Source organism: Eubalaena glacialis, chromosome 7, assembly GCF_028564815.1.
Source record: "Eubalaena glacialis isolate mEubGla1 chromosome 7, mEubGla1.1.hap2.+ XY, whole genome shotgun sequence".
NCBI classification, from domain to species: domain Eukaryota; kingdom Metazoa; phylum Chordata; class Mammalia; order Artiodactyla; family Balaenidae; genus Eubalaena; species Eubalaena glacialis.
In genome coordinates this window covers 105,837,834-105,861,006 of record NC_083722.1, presented here as the reverse complement: position 1 = coordinate 105,861,006, position 23,173 = coordinate 105,837,834, and the positions used below count along the sequence as shown (strand labels likewise).

The 23,173-nt window shown below is 45.2% G+C and overlaps 2 protein-coding genes across 13 annotated transcripts in view; one reads left to right on the top strand and one right to left on the bottom strand.

The window, feature by feature from the left end:
* Positions 1-23,173, bottom strand: part of LOC133095558 (protein jagunal homolog 1) — a 40,202-nt gene that overhangs the window by 15,449 nt on the left and 1,580 nt on the right. For 4 of the 12 annotated variants that reach the window (XM_061197216.1, XM_061197218.1, XM_061197213.1 and 1 more), the window contains exons 1-3: positions 16,455-16,593; positions 15,317-15,499; positions 9,383-9,417 (exon numbers count right to left, since the gene is read on the bottom strand). In XM_061197216.1, the coding sequence (XP_061053199.1) occupies positions 9,383-9,417; positions 15,317-15,499; positions 16,455-16,459 (223 nt within the window). In that variant the 5' untranslated portion in view covers positions 16,460-16,593. Of the gene's footprint in view, positions 1-813; positions 1,141-2,484; positions 3,421-5,170; positions 5,369-9,382; positions 9,418-15,316; positions 15,500-16,454; positions 16,594-23,173 lie in introns of those variants that run through there. The other 8 variants (XM_061197215.1, XM_061197220.1, XM_061197221.1 and 5 more) reach the window with 6 other exon arrangements.
* Positions 10,834-19,091, top strand: CIDEC (cell death inducing DFFA like effector c). Its single transcript, XM_061197245.1, is given in 4 exon segments — positions 10,834-10,844; positions 11,098-11,175; positions 12,320-12,473; positions 18,536-19,091. Coding segments are annotated over 4 exon segments (468 nt in total). The 5' UTR covers positions 10,834-10,839; the 3' UTR covers positions 18,767-19,091.

The following is a 23,173-nucleotide window of genomic DNA, read 5'->3' as shown; positions in this document are numbered from 1 at the left end:
AAGTGAAGTAGCCAGAAGGCTCCAGAATTACCATATAAAACTAGGTCTTGAAAGATAAGTAATAAAGAAGTATAAAAGCAGAAAAGGAAAATTTTTAAGGAAACTGGGAAAACAGGGAACCAATATGGGGATTCATAAGAGGTTTTCCTGACTGAGACAGTGTGTGAGTGACAGTATCAGGAGATAAATCAGGAGTGATGCACTGGGACCACACTTTGGAAATGCCTGAAAAGGATTAAGGAATTTTGGTGGTTCAAAAAATAATGGCACATCGGGCTTCCCTGGTGGTGCAGTGGTTAAGAATCCGCCTGCCAATGCAGGGAACATGGGTTCGAGCCCTGGTCTGGGAAGATCCCACATGCCGCGGAGCAACTAAGCCCGTGCGCCACAACTACTGAGCCTGTGCTCTAGAGCCCACGAGCCACAACTACTGAGCCCACGTACTACAACTACTGAAGCCGGCACACCTGCAGCCCGTGCTCCGCAACAAGAGAAGCCACCGCACCACAACAAAGAGCAGCCCCCGCTCACCGCAACTAGAGAAAGCCTGCGTGCAGCAACGAAGACCCAACGCAGCCAAAAGTAAAGAAAGAAAGAAAAAAAATAATGGCACATAGTAGGGACTTAATGATGATCCAGAGCTGTACTCTTGGTATACTCACTTGCACACAGGGATGCAGGAAGAGGAATGAATATGAGGTAGAAGGCAAAGAGTTAAGTTTAGGACACACAGAGTTTGAAATGATAATCAGGACATCTAAAGGTTGTGTACCTAGAAGTACTGCCAGTACCTAATAGAGACTGAGTACATACCTAATGTTTTTGTTTTTATTTATTTCTGGCTGTGTTGGGTCTTCGTTGCTGCGCGCGGGCTTTTCTCTAGTTGCGGCGAGCAGGGGCTACTCTTCGTTGCGGTGTGCAGGCTTCTCACTGCGGTGGCTTCTCTTGTTGCAGAGCATGGGCTCTAGGCGTGTGGGTTTCAGTAGTTGTGGCACGCTGGCTCAGTAGTTGTGGCTCGCTGGCTCAGTAGTTGTGGCTCATGGACTCTAGAGCGCAGGCTCAGTAGTTGTGGTGGTGCACGGGCTGAGTTGCTCCACGGCATGTGGGATCTTCCCGGACCAGGGCTCGAACCCAGGTCCCCTGCATTGGCAGGCGGATTCTTACCCACTGCGCCACCAGGGAAGCCCCATACCTAATGTTTATAGAACAGAATGACTATAACTCTGGAAAGGGCAGAGACCCGCAGTTAGAGATCTGGGCATCATCCAGACACGATAAAGTCAAGTGGGTAAGAGCAAAGGGACACACATCTTTTTTTTTTTTAAATAAATTTATTTATTTATTTTTGGCTGCGTTGGGTCTTCGTTGCTGCGCGCAGGCTTTCTCTAGTTGCGGCGAGCGGGGGCTACTCTTTGTTGTAGTGTGCGGGCTTCTCATTGCGGTGGCTTCTCTTGTTGCGGAACATGGGCTCTAGGCTCGCGGGCTTCAGTAGTTGTAGCGCACGCGCTTAGTTGCTCCGTGGCACATGGGATCTTCTCGGACCAGGGCTCAAATCCGTGTCCCCTGCATTGGCAGGCGGATTCTTAACCACTGCGCCACCAGGGAAGCACATGTGCACCACACATCTTTCATGCAATAAATATTTACTGTGTCAGACTTTTATGTGTGAAAGGGCCTTTAGTTCACAGCTCTCTTTCCCACTTCTATTTTTAACTTCTCTGCTCCACATCATTACATACTGTGTTCATTAGTTGTTTCACATGGATATTACGTTTCACCTAGATTGCAAATTTTCTATATGCAGGATACTTTAAAATTCTTTTGGATACCATAAAACAGTATTAGACACATAACTAACACTGTTAACACTGAATGATAAACATGAATATCCAACCAAAAGACGAACCCATAACCCAAGCTGGATAAATGAGAACGGACCATTTGAGAGGTGGAGGTTAAATGTATGGCCCACAGTAGTTCCTGCCAATCAGCTGCAGGGTTGCAACTATGACTTAAGTTTCCTATGTCCAGTTCACTTCCCCACTGCCACTGCCAGGTTTCTCGGGGAGCCTCTACGTACCTCCTAGTGACTAAGGCCACTCAAACAACACACTTTTCAGGGCTTCCCTGGTGGCACAGTGGTTGAGAATCTGCCTGCTAATGCAGGGGACACGGGTTCGAGCCCTGGTCTGGGAAGATCCCACATGCCGCGGAGCAACTAGGGCCCGTGAGCCACAACTACTGAGCCTGCGCGTCTGGAGCCTGTGCTCTGCAACAAGAGAGGCCACGATAGTGAGAGGCCCGCGCACCGCGATTAAGAGTGGCCCCCGCCTGCCGCAACTAGAGAAAGCCCTCGCACGAAACGAAGACCCAACACAGCAAAAAATAAATAAATAAATAAAAATTAAAAACAAAAAAACAAAAAAAACACACTTTTCACACTCTATCAGATGCCGAACACAAAGCACAGGGGGGACAAGGCAGTTGTAACTTTATTGAGGTTTTTTAATTAAACGCTTCACAGTAGAGACCACAGCCTGCAAAGGGAGCAGCCTCTCAAATGTTTCCTGCCGCATGACTCATAGATTGAAGTAGAATGTGATTTATTCCCTATCTCCTTCAGTCTCGGTGGCTAAGGGGTGATGGATGGAAGCGGAGACAATGACCAAGAGGCAAGGATGAAAAACTCAGAAGGATCTCAACTTCAACCAGCTGAAATTTGTTTCACAGCTGCTGATCACCCAGTTCCACCAACCAGGAGTAAATTAAACATAGTTTTGCTACCAGCTGATTGCAACAGAAGGGGCTTTGCAGAACTTGGGCCTAGTTTGCACTAGTTGCCAACATCGCAGCTGCCAAAATCACCGAAGGAGGTTTTAGAACAGCTCCTCTACCCTCTCACTCCACTGGGTGGGAGGCCCAGGCTTCACCTCACACAGTAGTTCATCAAGCAGGCTTCATTTACGCTTCTTCTCCTGTGTGCTGGTGAACCAAGAGTCTAGGAGCTTCTTGCTGTAGTATAACTGCCAGGCATGCACTTGGACCACCAGCACCAACACCAGATACATGACGGAGACGGCAGAAAAACCAAAGAGGAAGCGGTAGGCCTTGCCATGGCGGTAGAGCTGCTGTGCAGCAGGGAACATCTCCATGCTGCCATATATGAGGGGAGCGATGGAAAAGAGCCCCATGCTGATCATGGAGAGCACCAGGTAGCTAATGTTGTTGCGGGGGAAGGAGAGGAGGCCCAAGAGGGAGGGCACAATGCTCAGCAAATAGGGGTACTCCCACTGATAGGGCATGGCCACCTGATCATGCGACAAGAGCCTCAGGTGCCCCACGCTCATCTTGGCAACCAGCAGCAGCCATATGACCAGATGCACGTAGATCAGCTTCTTGATTTCATACTTGAGGGTCACACTGTGGGGCAGAGCAGAGGGAGAAGTACCTTTCATTCAAAATTTTCTGACCACCAACTCTATGTCAGGCAACTACACTGGACACTGAGAAACAGACGTGAATAAGGTATAGTTCCTGCCTGGAGGCTGGGAACAAGGTACACAGGAAGAAAAAAGTTAATTAAAAAATGAACTGGGAAAACTCTAGTAAATCTATGTTGCAAAATATATGGAATCACAGGAAGGAGTAATGAATTCTGATTGAGATGAGTTGACTGAGAAGGCTGTCTGGACAAGGGTGTTATCTGAGCTAGGCTCTGAGACGTGGGTGGAGATGGACATTCCAAGCAGAGGTAACAGCATGCAGGCAAAAAGGCATAAGCATTTGTGTTCCAGGAGCGCAAATGGTTGGGTGTGGAAGGACTACATTGTGGTGGAGAGGGGAGTAGCAGGATATGAAGTTGCAAAGACTATCACTGAGTCACTTTAAAGACAGAAGAATAACTCAGGGCTGTGTTTAGAAAGAGAACTCTGGGGAATTCCCTGGCGGTCCAGTGGTTAGAAATCTGGGCTTTCACTGCCAAGGCCACGGGTTCAATCCCTAGTCGGGGAACTAAGGTCCTGCAAGCCCCATGGTGCGGCCAAAAAAAAAAAAAAAAAAAAAAAGAACGAGAACTCTGACTGTAGCATAGGAGGATAGCCTATGGAAGGAGGTATTGGCAGCAAGGAAACCAACTCAGGCTGCCCGTACTTCTCCAGCTAGAGTACATTTTTCATCTAAAGTAAGCATATTTTCTCTTATTCTTTGAATTCTCTCAGGTCCTAAATATATCCCCTTCACACCTTCATAGAGCAGAGTTTCTGCTCTAGACAGGCATGAAAACACTGGCTTAAGTTGTGAGGTGCCCTTTAGACAAGGGTCTAAGGACAAGAATAAAGTGAGGTTTCAAAGAGCTTGTCATTAAGACGTGGAAAAGATTCTGGGAAATTTCAATGGATTTAAGTAAAGAAAATCTCTAAAAAAATTTTATTTTTTAAAATATTCATTATAGAAAGTGCAGAAAGGTGGGGCAGGAGGGGAATCAGTCACTTGTAGACTTCAAGCTCCATGAAGGCAGGGACCAGTTTTGTTTGTCAATAAACTTTTTTATTGAAGGTATAACATGAATACAAAGACCAGGGCTGCTTTCGCTATTCTACCCTCAGGGCCTAGCACAATACCTGATGGGTAGAAGCTCAATAAAGATTTGTTGAACGAATAAACGAATGTAGAAATATCCCTTACGTGGGGGGTTTCATAAAACTCATTTGAGGCAGAGAAAGTCTGGACTTCAAGGTCCAGATCCCCAAAACAACCCAAAATATAACAACTACCGCGTACTGGGCGGACTTACGTGCTAGATCTTATGCTACGCTCTTTACGCGATTATTGGCTCACTAACTCATCACCAAGACCGAAAAGGTAGATTAATTTTCCCTTGCCAGATAAGCAAACTGAGGCTCAATTAGAAATCAGGTTCCCGAGATCGGAGAGCGGGGCCAGCATCGCCGAGACACCGGAGCCCAGGCGGGGCCGTACCCCTCAAGGCACAGCGGGATCAAGGCGTGGAGCGCACAGGAGCGACGGGGCTTCCCGGGATTGGGGGCCGGCCCCGGGCCGTCGCAGGAGGAGGGGACTTGGCAGGTGCGCGAGAACGGGCTGGGGAGCAAGACCCTGAGGCCGGGCCGGCGTCGCGTCCCAGGCCCTGCGAGCTCCTCGCCTCACTTCATACCTCATCTGGTAGTGCGTGGCGACGCGTTCCCGGTGCTGAAAGTCGCTGCCGTCGGTGCCAGCCGCTCGCGGGCCTGCCCGAGACGCCATCTTCCCTGCCCAGAGCCCTGGAGCCCCTCACCCCGACCAGCTGCAGCGATTAGAGCGCCAACATGCCTGCCAACCCTACGCGCACCACCTCAGCTCCGCCCACCCAACAGCCGAGCGGTTCTGTGAGGACGACTTCCGGCCTCTCTGTCTCCGGAGGACCGACTCTGTAGTCACGTCCCTGCGCACGCGCACACATACGCACATGCTTTTCTTCTCGGCCCCGCCCTGTTCGTCTCTCCCCAGTCTTTGGAGCGTGCAGAAAATTAAGCACTAGCACGTCTTTCTTTTTTCCAAGGTCGGGAGCTGATACTCCAGCCTCTCGAGCACTTACACTTTCTTTAACTCTAATTCGAGTTTAAGACGTCTCTGTTCCCACTTCACAGATGGAGAAACTGATGCCTGGAAGGGATCTGTGACTTTCCCAAGAGCGTGCATCTTTCACACGCAAAGTCTCAAAATATCTCCCCACGGATTAACCTTTGCAAGAAGAAACGGTAACTTTACAGTGGAGAAACCTGGCACGCACCCGCTTAACTAAGTAATCAAGTTAACTTGGCCAGGAGTGAGACAAACTGACTCCTTATGCCTCCTGCTAATATTGAGGACACAGCAGCACTGAGGTGATATTCTTGCCCAAAATACTTAACCTGAATCTAATCATGAAGAGGTGACAGATAAACTCAAATTGAGGGACATTCTACAAAATAACTGGACTATACTTTTAAGAAATGTCAAGGCCATGAAGGAAAAAGAAGTTAGGTAGAGGCAGAAAGCAGAGTAGTGGTTGCCAAGGAATGTGGTGATGATGGTTGCACAACTGTATGAATATACTTAATGCCACTGAACTGTATACTTAAAAATCGTTAATTTTGTTATGTACATTTTACCACGATAAAAAAATACATAAAATAAGAAAATTTCAAAATTGTTATCTGAAAAAACTGAAGTATCTTTGAGTCATTTGTATTTCATTTCCCTGACCTGTGTTCGTATCCTTTGTCCATTTATCTACTGCATTGTTGGTCTTGTTAATTTATATACAGATGGCAGAGAGAGAGAGAGAGAGAGAGATGACCTCTTGTCTATAATTTTAGTTGCCATATATTTTTCCTATTTATTGTATGTCTTTTGACTTTACTCATGGTGTTACAATTTTAACATGCAGAATAGTTTTTTCATGAGGTTGAATATATAGTCTTTTCTTTTTTGGCTTCTCAATTTTGCTTCATAACTAGAGTCCGTCTCTATTCCAAGGTGCTCAAATGATTTTATGCATTTCAGCATTTGAGAACCATGCTCAGACATCTGCCTCCCAGACTAGAGGTGAGCGCCTCAAAGAGAGGGGTAAGAACCGAGTCATCAGGACTTCTCTGGTGGCGCAGTGGTTAAGAATCCGCCTGCAGGGGACATGGGTTCGATCCCTGGCCAGGGAAGACCCCACATGCTGCGGAGCAACTAAGCCCGTGCGCCACAACTACTGAGCCTGCGCTCTAGAGCCCGCGAGCCACAACTACTGAGTCTGTGTGCCACAACTACTAAGCCCGCGTGCCTAGAGCCCGTGCTCCACAACATGAGAAGCCACCGCAATGAGAAGTCCGTGCACCGCAACGAAGAGTAGCCCCTGCTCACCGCAACTAGAGAAAGCACGCGCACAGCAACGAAGACTCAACGCAGCCATAAATAAATAAATAAATAAATAAATAAATAAATAAATAAATAAAAAAGAAATGCTTGCTGAATACATAAATTATGAATGAGCCAAAACCATCCTCTTCTCCTAAGCACTGTGAAGAATCCTCAGGTTCACCAAGCATTCCTCCATCCCCTACAGACACTCTCTGGCTTTAGCTTGTGCTTATCTTTTTCTTTTCTGTGTGTGATTTCCATGATGTTCATCAGGGCTTCTGAGTCAGACTGCTTCTGAGTCATCCATTGGCTTATCATGAGACACTAGGCACATGTTGGATGTTCAATAAATATTTGAGGCATGAATGTCCAAGGCAGGGGGCCCCAACCCTTTCCCCAGAACTTCCTCCCTGAAGTATTGGTACTTCTCTTCTGGCTCTTGGTCTGTCTTGAAGTTTAGTGATTTGTGTTCCTGTCTCCTCACCCTGCTCATTCTCTTCTCAAATCCTTTGCACTGATGTTTCCTTTGCCTTGAATGTCCCAGGACTTCAAAAGACTGGATTCCAGTCCCGGGTGGAACACTATAGACTGAATGTTTGTGTCCGCCCCCCCTTGCCCCCATTTGTATGTTGAAACCTAATCCCCAATGTGATGGTATTTGGAGGTGGGATTTGGGGGTGGTGGGATTAGTGTACTTATCAGAGAGACTCCCTTGCTCCTTCTACCAGGTGAGGACACAGAGAGAGAACAGCTCTCTGTGAACCAGGAAGAATGTCTTCACCAGAGACCAGAACTACCAGCACCTTGATCTTGGACTTGTCAGCCTCCAGAACTATGAGAAATAAGTTGCTTACCATAAACTGGTGAGTTTATGGTATTCTGTATAGCAGCCCAAACAGACCAAGACACTCCAGGTCTTGAAAAGACTGACTTCTCATCAGTCAGGATTTAGCTGAAAGCTCACCTCTGAGTCCTTTCTTAAGCCCACAGGCCAATCTAGCTCTCCAGCCATTTGCTATCATATCACCTTGTGTTGTTTTCTTCCCAGAACATCATTATCTGAAATTATCTTGATTATTTGCATATTTGTTCATGGTCTGAGTTCCCCCTTCCTCCAGGAATGTCAGCTCCTTGAAGTGTGGGACAAGGCTGTGTTGTTTCCTGCTGTATTCTCAGACCCTAGGAGGGCTGGCACACGGTAAGTGCCTAATAAGTATTTGTTGAGTGAATGAATGATGGTTGCCTGAAAGCTTTTATAGGGAAGGATTTAGACATAAGTAATAGGATGATGATGATGATGATGATTATAGCTATTTATTGAGCCTGAAGGGTGCACTAAACTTTATATCAAGTACTTTTCACGATTATCTCATTTAATCTTCATGACAACCCAGTGGGGTAGGAACTATTTTTAATCCCCATTTGTTAGATCCAACTGAAGCTTAGATGAGTTACATCACACAGCTAGTGCTAGACTGCTGGTTTTCAAAATAGGGTCCCTAAGTAGCCACAGTGTCAGCATCACCTTGGAAACTCTTAGAAATACACTTTCTTAGGCCCCACCCCAGACATACTGAGTCAGAAACTCTGCGGTGGAGGCCAGCAATCTAATTTTTAACAAGCCTTCCATGTGATTCTGATGCAGTAGTGTGAAAAACCCAACTCTAAAAGAAAGGTGAGGTTGAACTCTTTTTTTTAAAAACAGCTTTATGGAGATATAATCCATATACCACACACGCTTAGGTGTACAATCCGATGGTTTTAGTATATTTGCAGGGTTGTACAACCTCCAAATAGACTTAGAACAATCATCAAAGTAGATTGTGTTTAGATTACTAGATTAGAACTTTTTTTGGGCTCCCCTGAAAGAAACCCCATGCCCACTAGCAGTCCCCATTCCCCTTCCACTCTCCAGCCCCTCTAAACAACCACTAATTAATTTTTTGTCTTTATAGTTTTGTCTATTCTGGACATTTCATACAAGTGGAATGATACAAGTATGTATGTGATCTCTTGTGACTGGCTTTGCATAATGTTTGCATAATAAATCCCTTGTGATTTCACTTTGCATAATGTTTTCAACGTTTGTCCATGTACTGTAGTAGCATAGATCCTTTCGATTGACAAATAATATTCCATTTATGGATATACCACAGTTTTTTATCCATTCATCAATTGACGAACATTTGGGTTGTTTCTACATTTTGCCGGTTATGAATAATACTATGAACTTTCTCGTGTATGAGTTTTTGTGTGGACATAGATTTTCATTTCCCTTGGAGATATATATATAACTCCAAATATTATGTATATGTAGAACTGCTGGGTCATAGATCTTACACTCTTAACCACTACACGTTTCAGCTAGTCTTTATTATTATTATTAAATTATCTGCTATTATTAAATAATTATATTATCAATAACACCAATATTTGTTTCTATCTATTAAGTATCTCTGTTGCAAAGCCCTTTACTTTTATTATTACAAATCCTTACCTCTGTCAGGATCATTAAGACAGGAATCATTGTCTCTGTTGAAGAGGTGAGAGAAACTGGGGCTCAGGAGGTTAAGGGAACTTGTCTACACTCCAACAGCTAACATGGGTAGAGCTGGGACCACCATGCACACCTGCCTGTTTCCTGTGCCCTCTGTGCCCAATACCATGTCCTGGGCCATACCCTGCCCCAGATCTTTCGAAACATGCCTCCACCCCTCCTTTCTGGCTTTTTCTGGAAGTGAGGCTGGCTTGACATCCCAAGGGTGAGAGCTGCACACTCAGTGCCTGTGCTCTTTTCCAGCTGGGGCTGGAGGCCAGGGGAGGGGCTGCCCTGGGAGCTGGAAATAAAATGGAGGGAGGGCTGGGCTGAGCAGGGCAGTATTGGAAGGTTAGGAGGCTGGGAAGCAGGAGGTAAGGAGTTTCTTATTCTGGGTTTTTTGTTTTGGTTTGGTTCTGGCTCCTAGAGAACCGGTGAGGTGGGGCTGGGTGGAGTTTTGTGATTGGGAGTGAGGAGGGAGGCTGAAGCAAGCTGATGTGGGTAGTGCTAAGTGGGGGAGAGGGCTTTCACAGACAGGCTGGCCTGGGGCGTCCCCTGCACTGTCAGAAGGAAAGACTGGGGAGGGGGCTTCGTTCCATGCACTCCTTGAGCCCCTGGCTCTGAGGCAGGCCCTGTCTGCACGGGGGCTGGGAAAGGGAGAACATCTCAGGGCGAGGCACCCAAGGAGCGGGGCTGCTATGGCAGAAGCAGACACTGAGGCCCACTTGGCGAGAAAGAAGGAAGGGCAAAGATGAAGGGGAAATTCTGTGAGCCGTCTAAGAAGGCTTTCCGAGCCGTGGAAAACAGTGAAACTTGGGCTTCAGGGCTGCAAACGTTTAGCCCTGGGCCAAGGGAGGCATTACAGGCGGAGGAACTGCCTGCAGGAGGGCTTGGGGCCTGCAGGAGCTATATCGAGCAGGCTCAGGAGAGAAGGGCTGGCAGGTCAGCCCAGGGCCGTCGGCTAGTGCCCAGAATGGCTGCCAGCAGCCTTGAGCCACAGTGGCTGTGTACATTTAAGTTAGTTAACATTCAATAAAAATAAAAATCCAGCTCCTCAGTCGTACTGCCACACTTCAAGTGCTCAATCGCCATGTGGGGCTAGCAGCTCCAGTATTGGAGAGAACGGATATAGAACGGTTCCATCATGGTAGAGAGTCTCTGGCCAGCAGGAACCCTCAGGAGGGGTTCAGATTGCTCAAGGACCCACTGGAGAGAGCAGGCTTAGGCTGGGTTGCCTGGCCTGGGAGGTCTCTGAGCAACAGGTCAGGGAAGGTCCCCAGCAGTGCAAGGTGGTGTGACTCGCCTCCTGCCAGCGTAAAGTGGACTCTGCCCCCAGGACAGGAACTAACCAGGCAGGGCCTCTTCAGTCCCGACTTGCGAACCCTGATCAGTGTGACCAGAGCCAGGGTCAGAGAAACATGGAGTGAGTGGTGCCGGGGAGGGAGGAGCGGCTGCGGAGCAGGGCTGAGCCTGGGCACTAAGGGGGTCTCCAGCTTGGTCACGGTGGTGTACATGGGTGGGACAGGGGAAGGGCTGGGGGAGGTGTGTGTGTGAGTTGCCAGGGGAGACCAGAGCAGAGGCTTGATGGATGGAGGTGGGGTTGCTCTGTGTCAAAAGACAAGAGAGAGGGAACCCTCCCATCCCCACCTAAGGAGCTGTCTCTGCTTCCTTCCCAGGCCCAACACTGTCCAGCTGACGGGGATGGAGTACGCCATGAAGTCCCTCAGCCTTCTCTACCCCAGGTCCCTGTCCAGGTGAGGAGAGCCAAGCATGGAAGGGAAGGGGAGCTACTGTGAGCTGTAGGGCAGACCTTCTTGAACTTCGATGGGCACATAAGTCACCTGGGCGTCTTGTTCAAATGCAGGTGCTGATTCAGGAGGTCTGGAGTGGGACCCAAGATTTGCCCCTCCCACAAGCCCCCAGGAGATATTAATGCCGCTGTCTCTCCCCCCCGAGTCCCCCATATCACACATTGAGTAGAAAGAGGTAGATACTGCTTGATGCTTTCATTATTGATCTCATTTAAACCTCACCACAACTTTGGGAAGTGGGGATTATTATGCCAAATTAATAGATGGGGAAACCGAGGCACAGGGTGGGCTCTCTCAGTCACCTAGCAAATGGGTAGTGGAGCCAGGATTCGAACTTGGGTCTGCCTGACTCCAAAATCTAGGTTCACTGCACTCCTTTTGTTCTACATCGTGTATCTGAGTTCAAAACTGTCTTATATTGACCTCAGCTTTGCCACTTTGTCTCACACTACAGGTGAGAAGAATGAGGCTAAGAGAGGAAAGTGGTAATTGGGCAAATGTGGGGTAGTCTTCTATCATTGGCTACTTGTCATGGTCTGAAACCCAGCAGTGTCAATATCACTTGGGAACTCATTACATACATAAAATCTCAGAACCTACCCAGACCTACTGAATCAGAACCTGCATTTTAACAAGATCACCAGGGGACTGATGTGTCCACTAAAGTTTAAGATGCACTGATCCGGAGACTTCCCTGGTGGTCCAGTGGGTAAGACTCCACGCTCCCAATGCAGGGGGCATGGGTTCGATACCTGGTCGGGGAACTAGATGCCACATACATGCCAAAACTAAGAAGTCCGCATGCTGCAACTAAAGATCCCGTATGCCACTACGAAGATCCCGCGTGCCGCAACTAAGACCTGGCACAGCCAAAATAAATAAATAAATAAATATTAAAAAAAAAAAAAAAGATGCAGCAATCCAGCAGGCTTTTGAGGAAGACTATCTAGAGCAGGTTTGGTGGGTGGTAGGGGAGGAGGAATATGATGAGCTCAGCCTGGAGGATTGGGAGAGTAAGTTACCCTGCTGTGCGCTGAGGGCTGGGAGGCATCAGACAGCTCATTCTGATGCTCCATATGGCCTCCAGGTACGTGGCAGTCAGCACCTCGGTGGTGACTTAGAAGCTGCTGTCAGAGCCCAGCCCGGAGGCCCCCAGGGCCCGGCCCTGCAGAGTAAGCAGTGCTGACCGGAGTGTGCGGAAGGGCATCATGACACACAGCCTTGAGGACCTCCGCCTCAAGGTAGGAATGGGCCTGCCTCTGCACAGCCCTCTATGGGGACCTTGGCTGAGAGCTGGCCCCAACAGCTGCCTCTGCATCATGAGCCAGGTGTTCAGCAGGGTTGGAGTTCATGGCTTAGATGGTGAAAAGATTTCCTTTCTAATGGCAGCTCCAGTGGGCTTGTAGTGCCCACCTGGAGTCCTGTCTGTCTGTTGACAGGGGGAGGGCGGTACATTACCGTCTGATACTAACAATATGTCAGTGGTATTTTTGGAGTCTATTTTTCTTACTGGAGGGACCCTTAGGTTCCCTTTTCCAGTAGTACTTAAACTTGTAGAGGTGCCCAGAAGTTGGGGTATTGAGCAAGATTTTAGAGATTCCCTTCCCTATCTCCTTCCCTTACCTTCATGCAGGGCAATTCTCCTTCAATCTGTCTCCTACATTGGCCTTCCATGCAAAGCTTTGTTAACAGCTGTGGAAGACTTTCTTCAAACTTTTGATTAGGTGGGACTTCCCTGGTGGTCCAGTGGTTAAGACTTCCTGCTCCAATGCAGGGGGCACAGGTTCAGTCCCTGGTTAGGGAACTAAGATCCCGCATGCCCCTCAGCACGGTCAAAAAAAAGGTAAAAATTATTGATCAGGTAAGCTTCCAGAGAGGAAACCAAGGACACGCAGCTCTTGTGGGTGGTAGTAACATTGGGCAAGAATGACACCCTTCCCCATTTCCATGCTCCCCCTACACTTGGTTGGGAGTAACTTGTCCTAATCTTTCCTTCTTATAAAGACACCTTTTCTTCTTACAAGTCATAGTGGATTATGGCCCACTCTAATGCCCTAATTTTAATGTAATTACTTCTTTAAAGACTCTATCTCCAAATATAGTCACATTCTGAGGTACTGGGATTAGGACTTCAACATATGAATTTGGGGGGGATACCATTCAGCCCATAATACATACAAATCAACTGAATAGAACTGAGAGTCCAGAAATAAATCCATGTATCTGTGGTCAATTGATTTTTAACAGGATGCCAAGACTATTCAATGGAGAAAGAATAGTCTTTTCAACAAATATTCCTGAGACAATGGGCTATCCAGTGCAAAAGAATGAAGTTGGATCCCTCCCTCATACTACATATAAAATTAATTCAAAGTAGATCAAAGACCTAAATGTAGAGCTAAAACTATAAAACCCTTAGAAGAAAACATAGGTATAAGTGTTCATAACCTTGGTTTCTTAGATATGGCACCAAAGCACAAGTAACCAAAGGGAAAAAAGTTGGACTTTATCAACATTAAAAACTTTTGTGCATCAAAGGACACTATCAAAAAAAATGAAAAGATAACCCACAGAATGGGAGAAAATATTTGCAAATCACATACCTGATAAGGGTCTAGTATCAAGAATATATAAAGAACTCTTAAAACTCAATAAAAAGACGATCCAGTTGAAAATGGGCAAAGAATCTGAGTAGATGTTTCTCCAAAGAAGATGTACAAATGGCTGATAACACATGAAAAGATGCTCAGCATCCTTAGTCATTAGGGAAATGCAAATCAAAAACACTTCATACCGCTAAAATGGCTAAAATAAAAGACTAACAAGTGTTGGTGAGGATGTAGAGAAATTGCTGTTGGGAATGTAAAATCATGCAACAGCTTCAGAAAACAGTTTGGTATTTCCGTAAGAAGAGTAAACATAGAGTTATTATATGACTTAGCAATTCCAATCCTAGGTATATATCCAGGAAAATTGAAAAGACATGTCACACAAAAATTTGTACATGAATGTGCATAGCAGCATTATTCATAATACTCAAAAAATAGAAACAACCCACATGTCCATCAATTGAAGAATGGATTAAAAATGTGGTATATCTATTTAGTGGAATATTATTCAGCCATAAAAAAGTAAAGAATCATGCTGCAACATAGATGAACCTTGAAAACTTGTTAAGTGAAAGAAGCCAGTCTAAAAAGACCACACATTGTATGATTCCACTTATATGAAATGTCTAGAATAGACAGATCCACAGAGATGGACAGAAGAGGAGAGGTTGCCAAGGGCTAGGAAATGAGGAGTGACAGCTAATGGGGCTAGGTTTCTCTTTGGGGTAAAAATGCGGTTGAAAATGTTTTGAAATTATATAGTGGTGGTAGTTGCACAACTTTGTGAATATGCTAAAAACCACTGGATTGTGTACTTTAAAAGAGTGAATTTTATGGCATGCGAATTATATCGCAATTAAAAATTACACGTGTGACTCCCATTATATTTTTTAAGATTTATTTATTTATTTTTTGGCTGTGTCGGGTCTTAGTTGTGGCCTGCGGGATCTTCGTTGAGGCATGAGGGATCTTTCATTGTGGTGCGTGGGCTTCTCTCTAGTTGTGGCATGCGGGTTTTCTCTTCTCTAGTTGTGGCGTGCGGGCTCCAGGGTGTGTGGGCTCTATAGTCTGCAGCATGCGGGCTCTAGTTGAGGTGCACGAGCTCAGTAGTTGTGGCACATGGGCTTAGTTGCCCCGCGGCATGTGGGATCCTAGTTCTCTGACCAGGGATCCAACCCGCATCCCCTGCATTGCAAGGCGGATTCTTTACCACTGGACCACCAGAGAAGTCCCTCCCATTATATTTTTATTGGACAGCACTATTCTAGAATATTAACCATGAAGTCAGATTCCAAGGGATACCATAATATAGGTTCTTTGGATGGTGACCCCACAGCAAGAGCCCTGGGTTCCAGTCCCATCCCATAAATCCCGGCCCACTAGTGTGTGTGTGAGGTGTGCCAGCTGAGGTGTGTGATGTGGGTCTTCCCCATACCAGCTCTGTGGCTACATGTGATGGCAGAAGCATCACTTACCTTATTCTCCAGGTCCAGGATACCCTGATGCTGGCAGACAAGCCTTTCTTCCTGGTGCTGGAGGAAGATGGCACAACTGTAGAGACAGAAGAGTATTTCCAATCCCTGGCAGATGACACCGTGTTCATGGTCCTCCATAAGGGGCAGAAATGGCAGCCCCCATCAGAGCAGGTGACGTCCCACCTGTCAGGGAGAATACTGGGAGCTTAGGAGAAATCCTTGAGGGGTGCCAACCACATTCTTGTCTTGATGCAGGGCACTAGGTACCAACTCTCCCTCTCCCGTAAGCCTGCCAAGAAGATCGATGTGGCCCGAGTAACCTTCGACCTGTACAAGGTGAACCCACAGGACTTCATTGGTTGCCTGAACGTGAAGGCGACTCTCTATGGCACATACTCCCTTTCCTATGATCTGCGCTGCTACGGGGCCAGGCGCGTCATGAAGTGAGTGAATTGGGATTAGCTGGGTACAGGCTGGGTACACAGCAATGGGAGAGGCCCTATCTTCTCCCATGCACCTCAGACTTCTCAGAGCCTGGGCCTGGTGTTGATGCTGACAAAGCATGACAATTAGCATTTGTCTAGGACTTTATGGCTGAATTCATGCTTTAGTTTATAGTAGTATATGCCAAAGGGATACATGTACTCCTGCTGGTGGAACCTGGATACATTTAGCTTTTCTAATTACCTTCCACTATAACAACTAATTATTTTTCACCTAAAGTCATAAGTTTTCCTAAGTAGTCTTCTAATCTTTTGAAAAATGAACATGTGTCAAAAATTTTACTGAACTCAACTAGTGAGAGAACCAGCAAGAAGTTACAATCAGTTCAAAATCCCACCCATATATAGATCCAACAAGAATGCTGAGCTATTTATAAATACAAAATTGGATTTTTCCATGGGGGTGGGAGGGATGAGATAACTGTCCTTCCATAGAACGGAATTAATTTGTATGTCTATGGACAATAGTCATTTGTATCATCTAATGAACTTTAAAAGAAACTTTTTACTTTACTTTTGAAAGTCTAATCAAGTATCACAGGAAGCATGGGAATATGTTTAATCATAAGACAAGTACTGTTATGGTAGTGGTTTCCAAATTCAGCTATTCCAGTGGTGCTCTAGAGAATTCTTACCTCATTAGGCAGATGTAGCCACTGAGGCAGAGGCATCCAAATAGTCGAAAACCACAAAGCTGGCCTCTTGCCAGTTACTTCTGACAGATGCTACTCCTCCCCAGTTGCTTCATTTAGTGTTTACTGAGCACTCTCTGTGTCCTGGCCCTATGCTATGAGCTAGAGACACAGAGATAAATAAGATGTCAGAACAGGCTCCATGAGGGCAAGAATTGCTGTTGCCTCCAATACCTTGGTGAATGCTGGTACATAGCAATAATTCAAATAATTGTACAATGAATGAAGATACATATGATCCTCATTCTCAGGGGCTTCTGAGAAATCCTACTCCTTCCAGAGTTCTGCCAGAACGTATGTAGCTAGAGCATACCAGACCTTCTTGGCTTTCCGAGTTTATTCTCTGCATCCCCAGTCTGCAGATGAGGGACCTGAGGCCGCGTGGTTCTGCCTGCCGCAGATAACACTCAGCGGCAGGCTTGAGCCTCGTTCTATGGCAAGAAGTTCCATTTTCCTCTTATACCATATCTTATACCTCTCTTGATCTGGGCTTGCTGCCAGCAGTTTGCAGATTGCAAAATCTAGAGCAAGAAGTTTCAGCCTTTAAACTCAGTCCATCTAGGGGAAGTGGGACCCTCAGACCTAAACACAGTAGGCATATTGGTCCCAAAAGAAAAACAAAAAACAACAGCAAGCTGGAATCAGTGGAATGACTTAGTGGCGTCAGCAAGTGTTTTTTCTTTAATGGTGGTAAAATACACATACCATAAAATTTACCATTTTAACCACTTTTTTTTTAAGTATAAAATTCAGTGACATTAAGTACATTCACAGTGTTGTGCAACAGTTACTTGTGCCTCTATTTCCAGAACTTTTTCATCATCCCTAACTGTAACTCTGTACCCATTAAACACTAACTCTCCACACCCCCTTCCCCCAGCCCTGCTAACCTCTGTTCTACTTCCTGTCTCCGTTAATTTTCCTATTCTAGGCAACTCATGTAAGTATAATCATACAATACTTGCCCTTCTGTGTCTGGCTTATTTCACTTAGCATAATGTTTTCAAAGTTCATCCATATTGTAGCATGTGTCAGAATTTCATTCCTATTTATGTCCAGACAGCTGGTTTGAAGCCTCAGTTCTCTAATTTGAGAAATGGGTATACTTCTCAGGTTTCACCTTTAAATTTTTTAAGTATTTTCATGTACAGATGTTTATGATTCTAATTGTCTTCCTGCCCCCCTCCACCTCAGCCATAATATAAGTTCATTTACTGAATGAAGGTTAATAGAAGACAAGTTTTAATATCAGCCAGAAAGAATTTATTTTCCTTTTGTTTTCTTCTCCCTGATCCCCCCCTAGGACTAGACACCCCTAGTCACCCTCACCTATCTCTTTCAAACAGATCTGGATAAGAATTCGGTTAAAGTAGTGAAGCATTCAACCAGCTAGTCTTGATCCTACGTTTCCCCTTCTCTTCTACATATCAGGTCCTGTGTTAAGTGATTTATGTTATTTCATCCTCCTAACCCTGTGTGGGATCAAAATGGTATGATCTCATTTTACAGATGAGGGTGCCGAAGCTCAGAGCTATAGAGGTTTGCCAAGGTTGCCACAGCTAATGAAACGGGATTAGAACTCAGGCCTGTCTGACTGGAGTTCTGTCCTCAGTACACTGCAACACCAGACATGGAGATCTTCACGTCCAGCACTCTGAAAATTAGCTAGACTACAAATGACTTGGAAACACTTCTGTCTAGAACAGAGGTTGTGAAGGGCAGAGTCATGTGACAGAGATCAGTCTGGCTGGCCCAAAGTAGCATTAGAAAAATAAAAGGCCTTGTTAAATGAGCTTGAATTTTGCATGAGAAGAGGGAGGTTGTGGACGTCTCAGTTAAGGTACGTTTGCAGGTAACACTGTAGACCCTGTCCTATTTGCTAAGGGAGGGCAGCATCTGTTCTGTTTGCACATCACTCTACAGTTTATGAAGTTGTGAACGCAGTGTGCAGGAGCAGGCATTTAGGGGAAGCAGGAAGGGGCTTTCTTTGTGTTTTGACCCTAGTGCCTTCTCATCCCACCCAGAGAAGCTCTCCGCTGGGCCCTCTTCAGCATGCAGGCCACAGGCCACGTGCTGCTCGGCACCTCCTGTTACCTGCAGCAGCTCCTGGATGCCACAGAGGGAGGGCAGCCCCCCAAGAGCAAAGCCCCATCCCTCATCCCAACCTGTCTGAAGATACTGCAATGAAAGCCCAGCCAAGGACTAGACCGGGGACCCCATGCTCAGCTGGTAGCACCCACAAGCCTGGCAGCTAGAGAGCTTCTTACCTTCCCAACACCTCCCTCAGCCCCACAGGAACATGAATGATGAAGCAGGGGGAAGGGCCGGAAACCTGGGCTGGGCTGGCCAAAGGGGAACTGAGGGCTCTTGGCCTGGCCCGGCTCCTTCCTGCCCCAGGTAGCTTAGCGGGCCAAGACTGGTCACCAGCAGGCTATGGCAGGAAGGCTGCCCCTCAGCAACCTGTCTTCACGTGCTACACTTTCATTACACTGCCTACCTCCTGGCCTCCCATCCCAAATGCTCCTGAGTGAATTGTCAACCCACTCGTGTATGATATTAGAGAGTTCGCAATAAATTATTTATGCTGATACATCTTCTTTGCTTCTGTTCTTTGCGAGGTGAGGGTGGGGTTCTATCTGGAAAGTTCGTAAGGTCTAAGGGAAGAGAGAACTCTGTTGTCAAACCATTCTCCATAATGTGGGGTTATAGGAAACAGCACTTTTTCTACCAAAAAAACAAACAACAAAAAAAATTTCAGTTAATTCTGAAATTAATGTCTGCTTAATCTGAGGCTTGAGCAGATCATGTAATCAATATGGTAAATGACAATTTCCAAAATAAGTTTGCCTACCAGAAGGACTTTGGGAACACAAAAGACCCAGAATTGACAAAGCAATCCTGAGGAAAAAGGACAAAGCTGGAGGCATAACCCTCCCAGACTTCAGACAATACTACAAAGCTACAGTAGTCAAAACAGCATGGTATTGGCACAAAAATAGACATATGGGTCAATGGAAGGAAATAGACAGCCCAGAAATAAACCCATACCTACAGTCAATTAATCTTCGACAAAGGAGGTAAGAATATACAATGGAGAAAAGACAGTCTCTTCAATAAGTGGTGCTGGGAAAACTGGACAGCTCCATGTAAAAGAATGAAATTAAACATTCTCTACTACCATATACAAAAGTAAACTCAAAATGGATTAAAGACCTAAATGTAAGACTGGATACTATAAAACTCCTAGAGGAGAACAGAGGCAGAACATTATTTGACATAAATCGCAGTAATATTTATTTTGGATCTGTCTCCTAGAATAATGGAAATAAAAGCAAAAATAAACAAATGAGACCTAAATAAACTCAAAAGCTTTTGCACAGCAAAGGAAACCATAAACAAAATGAAAAGACAACCTCCAGAGTGGGAGAAAATATCTGCAAGAGATGCAACTGACAAGGGCTTAATTTCCAAAATATAAAAACAGCTTATATAGCTCAATATCAAAAAAACCAAACAACCCAATCAAAAAATGGGCAGAAGACCTAAATAGACATTTCTCCAAAGAAGACATATAGATGGCCAGTAGGCACATGAAAAGATGCTCAACATTGCTAATTATTAGAGAAGTGCAAATCAAAACTACAATGAGGTATCACGTCACACCAGTCAGAATGGCCATCATCAAAAAGTCTATAAATAATAAATGCTAGAGAGGGTGTGGAGAAAAAGGAACCCTCCTACACTGTTGGTGGGAATGGAAATTGTGCAGCCACTATGGAGAAGAGTATGGGGGTTCCTAGAAAACTAAAAATAAAGCTGCTATATGATCCAGCAATCCCACTTCTGGCCATATATCTGGAAAAGACAAAAACTCTAATTCAAAAAGAGACATGCCCCCCAATGCTCATAGCAGCACTATTTACAATAGCCAAGATATGGAAGCAACTTAAGTGTCCATCAACAGATGAATGGGTGAAGAAGATGTGGTACATGTATACAATGGACTAGTACTCAGCCATAAAAAAGAATGAAATAATGCCATTTGCAGCAACATGGATGGACCTAGAGATGATCATAAAAAGTGAAGCAACTCAGACAGAGAAAGACAAATATCATATGATATCACTTCTATGTGGAATCTAAAAACATGATATAAATGAACTTATTTACAAAACAGAAACAGACCCACAGACATAGAAAACAAACTTACGGTTACCGAAGGGGAAGGGGGAGAGGGGGACAAATTAGGAGCTTGGGATTAACAGATACACACTACTATATATCAAATAGGTAAACAAGGTCCTACTGTATAGCACAGGGAACTATATTCAATATCTTGTAATAATCTACAATGGAAAAGAATCTGAAAAAGAATATATATATGTATAACTGAATCACTTTGCTGTACACCAGAAACTAACACAACACTGTAAATCAACTATACCTCAATTTAAAAAAAAAAAAAAAAAGAAGGGCTTTAATAGGGATTATGGGATTAAGGCACTCTTCCAGTTTCTCAATGTCACATTTTATTACAACCTTTTAAGTGTGTAGGTGGGAAAGTACTAGTCAAGCTGTAATGCAACTCTCCTCCGAAGCCTTCCCTAGCTTGCTAGACAGCCCTCCTTTCGTGTTCAGAACTCTTAATCTCAGGATTTCAAAATGAGCTGTTAGGTAGCCACAAAGTATTAGTTTATCAGTGTGAGCTGGCATTTTTCAATATCAAGCAACTCAAGCAAGACAAGCATGAAAGGCTAGGTTTGTAGGAGACTGTGCTTTGGTCTGTGCCTCTCAGATTCAAATATGTGTCATTTCTGACTATAAAGGCTACTTGGGTTTATTAAATGCTACGACAAAGGCCTATGTTACCAAAGTTAAAGTCTGGAGGGTTATTTCTGGCAGCTGACCCATACCCTGCAGCCATGTGTGGAAGGAGCTGCCAGAGCTAGCAAAGAACATTTCCATTCTGGGCTTTCCTGCTCTTGCAGCTATGGTTGGAGGCCTGGCTCACGGCTGTCCTGGGTCCATGGGGTAGGCCTTCTGGTATGAAGGCATGATGTTTACATCAGCACAGAAGCTATTCCCATTCAACTCTTGCTGAGGCTGTGGCCTACCTGCTCTTCCTGTGAAGTCAGTCATAAACTGAGTCGGGCTGGGGTGGCTGAAACTTGGAATTTGTCCCAACTTGCCTTCCTCCTGATACTCTGAGTTTCACACGTGAGTCTTGAGTGGCTGATCACTGTCTCTTGGCACTGAGCCTTCCCAGCCTAAGGATAATTAGGTTTCTTCCTTTTCTTCTGGAAGCTTGGAGATTAATGGAGTCGCACCAGCTGTGGGCAGTGACCAGGAGAGGGCAGGCTTTGATGAGGCTGGGGCGTGTGGAGGGAAAATTCCAAAGAGCAAGGGAGCTCAAGCCTTGGCAGGGCCAGGGGCCAGTCCAAGTGGGGGAATGGCCCTTCCTGGGGCCAAGCGTGGCCAATGGAGGAGAAGTCTGCTGTCGGTAAGGTAGGCTGTGTCCTGCCCCTCGGCCTCCGCCTTTCCATCTTTGCTCAAGCTGCAAATTATGAACGCACCTTTCAGAAGAGGTGAAAATTCCGAGCCCAAAACAAGGTAAAATTACTTGCATTCTTGCTAAATTTCTTGCCAGTCCTGTCTGAATTTGTGCACATTTAAAAATTGACTTTTGGGACTTCCCTGGTTGGTCCAGAGGTTAAGACTCCACGCTCCCAATGCAGGGGGCCCGGGTTAGATCCCTGGTCAGGGAGCTAGATCCCACATGCTGCAACTAAAAGATCCTGCGTGCTGCAACTAAGACCCAGCACGACCAAATAAATAAATATATATATATATTTTTAAATTGATTATTTAAATCTTTGAATTAAAAACAATTAAGTTTACTGAGGTATAACTTACATACAATAAAATCTACCCTTTTAAGGTATATAGTTCAATAAGGTTTGGCAAATTTATGCAGATATGTAACCACCAGTTCCAGTACACCAAAAATTTCCCTTCTTCCCCTTTCTAGTCGATTCTCATTCCCTCAACCACTCCAGCCCTTGTCAACCACTGACTTTTCTAAAATGTCATGTAACTAAAATCACAGTCTTTTAAAAATTTTATTTCTACTTATTTTCATTATTTAAAAAAATTTTTATGAATCGTACAGTCTTTTATATCTGGCTTAGTTTTTTTTTTTTTGGCCGCACCACGCATCATGCGGGATCTTAGTTCCCCAACCAGGGATCGAACCCGCACCCCCTGCAGTGGAAGCACGAGTCTTAACCACTGGACCACCAGGGAAGTCCCTTTTTTTTTTTTTGGTCTGGCTTATATTTTTAAACTAGGGCTCCATGTGTGTCTGAAGAAGAGATATATCAATGAGGTTAAAAATTTAAGCAGTTCTAAAGGGTAAAAATAATTATTCATGTTCTCACTTCTGATTCCTTCTCTGGAAGCAACCAACATCTCATTTGTGTATGTCCTTTCAGAAATGCAGAAATATATAAATATAATAAATATATGTAAATCACACGCATGCACGTATATGCATATTCTAGTCACACTGTTCTTCACTTTGTTGTTTTTTGATTTAATATATTCTGGATATTGATTCACATTACCACATGTAGACCCCTACACATTCTTCAATTAATGGCTGC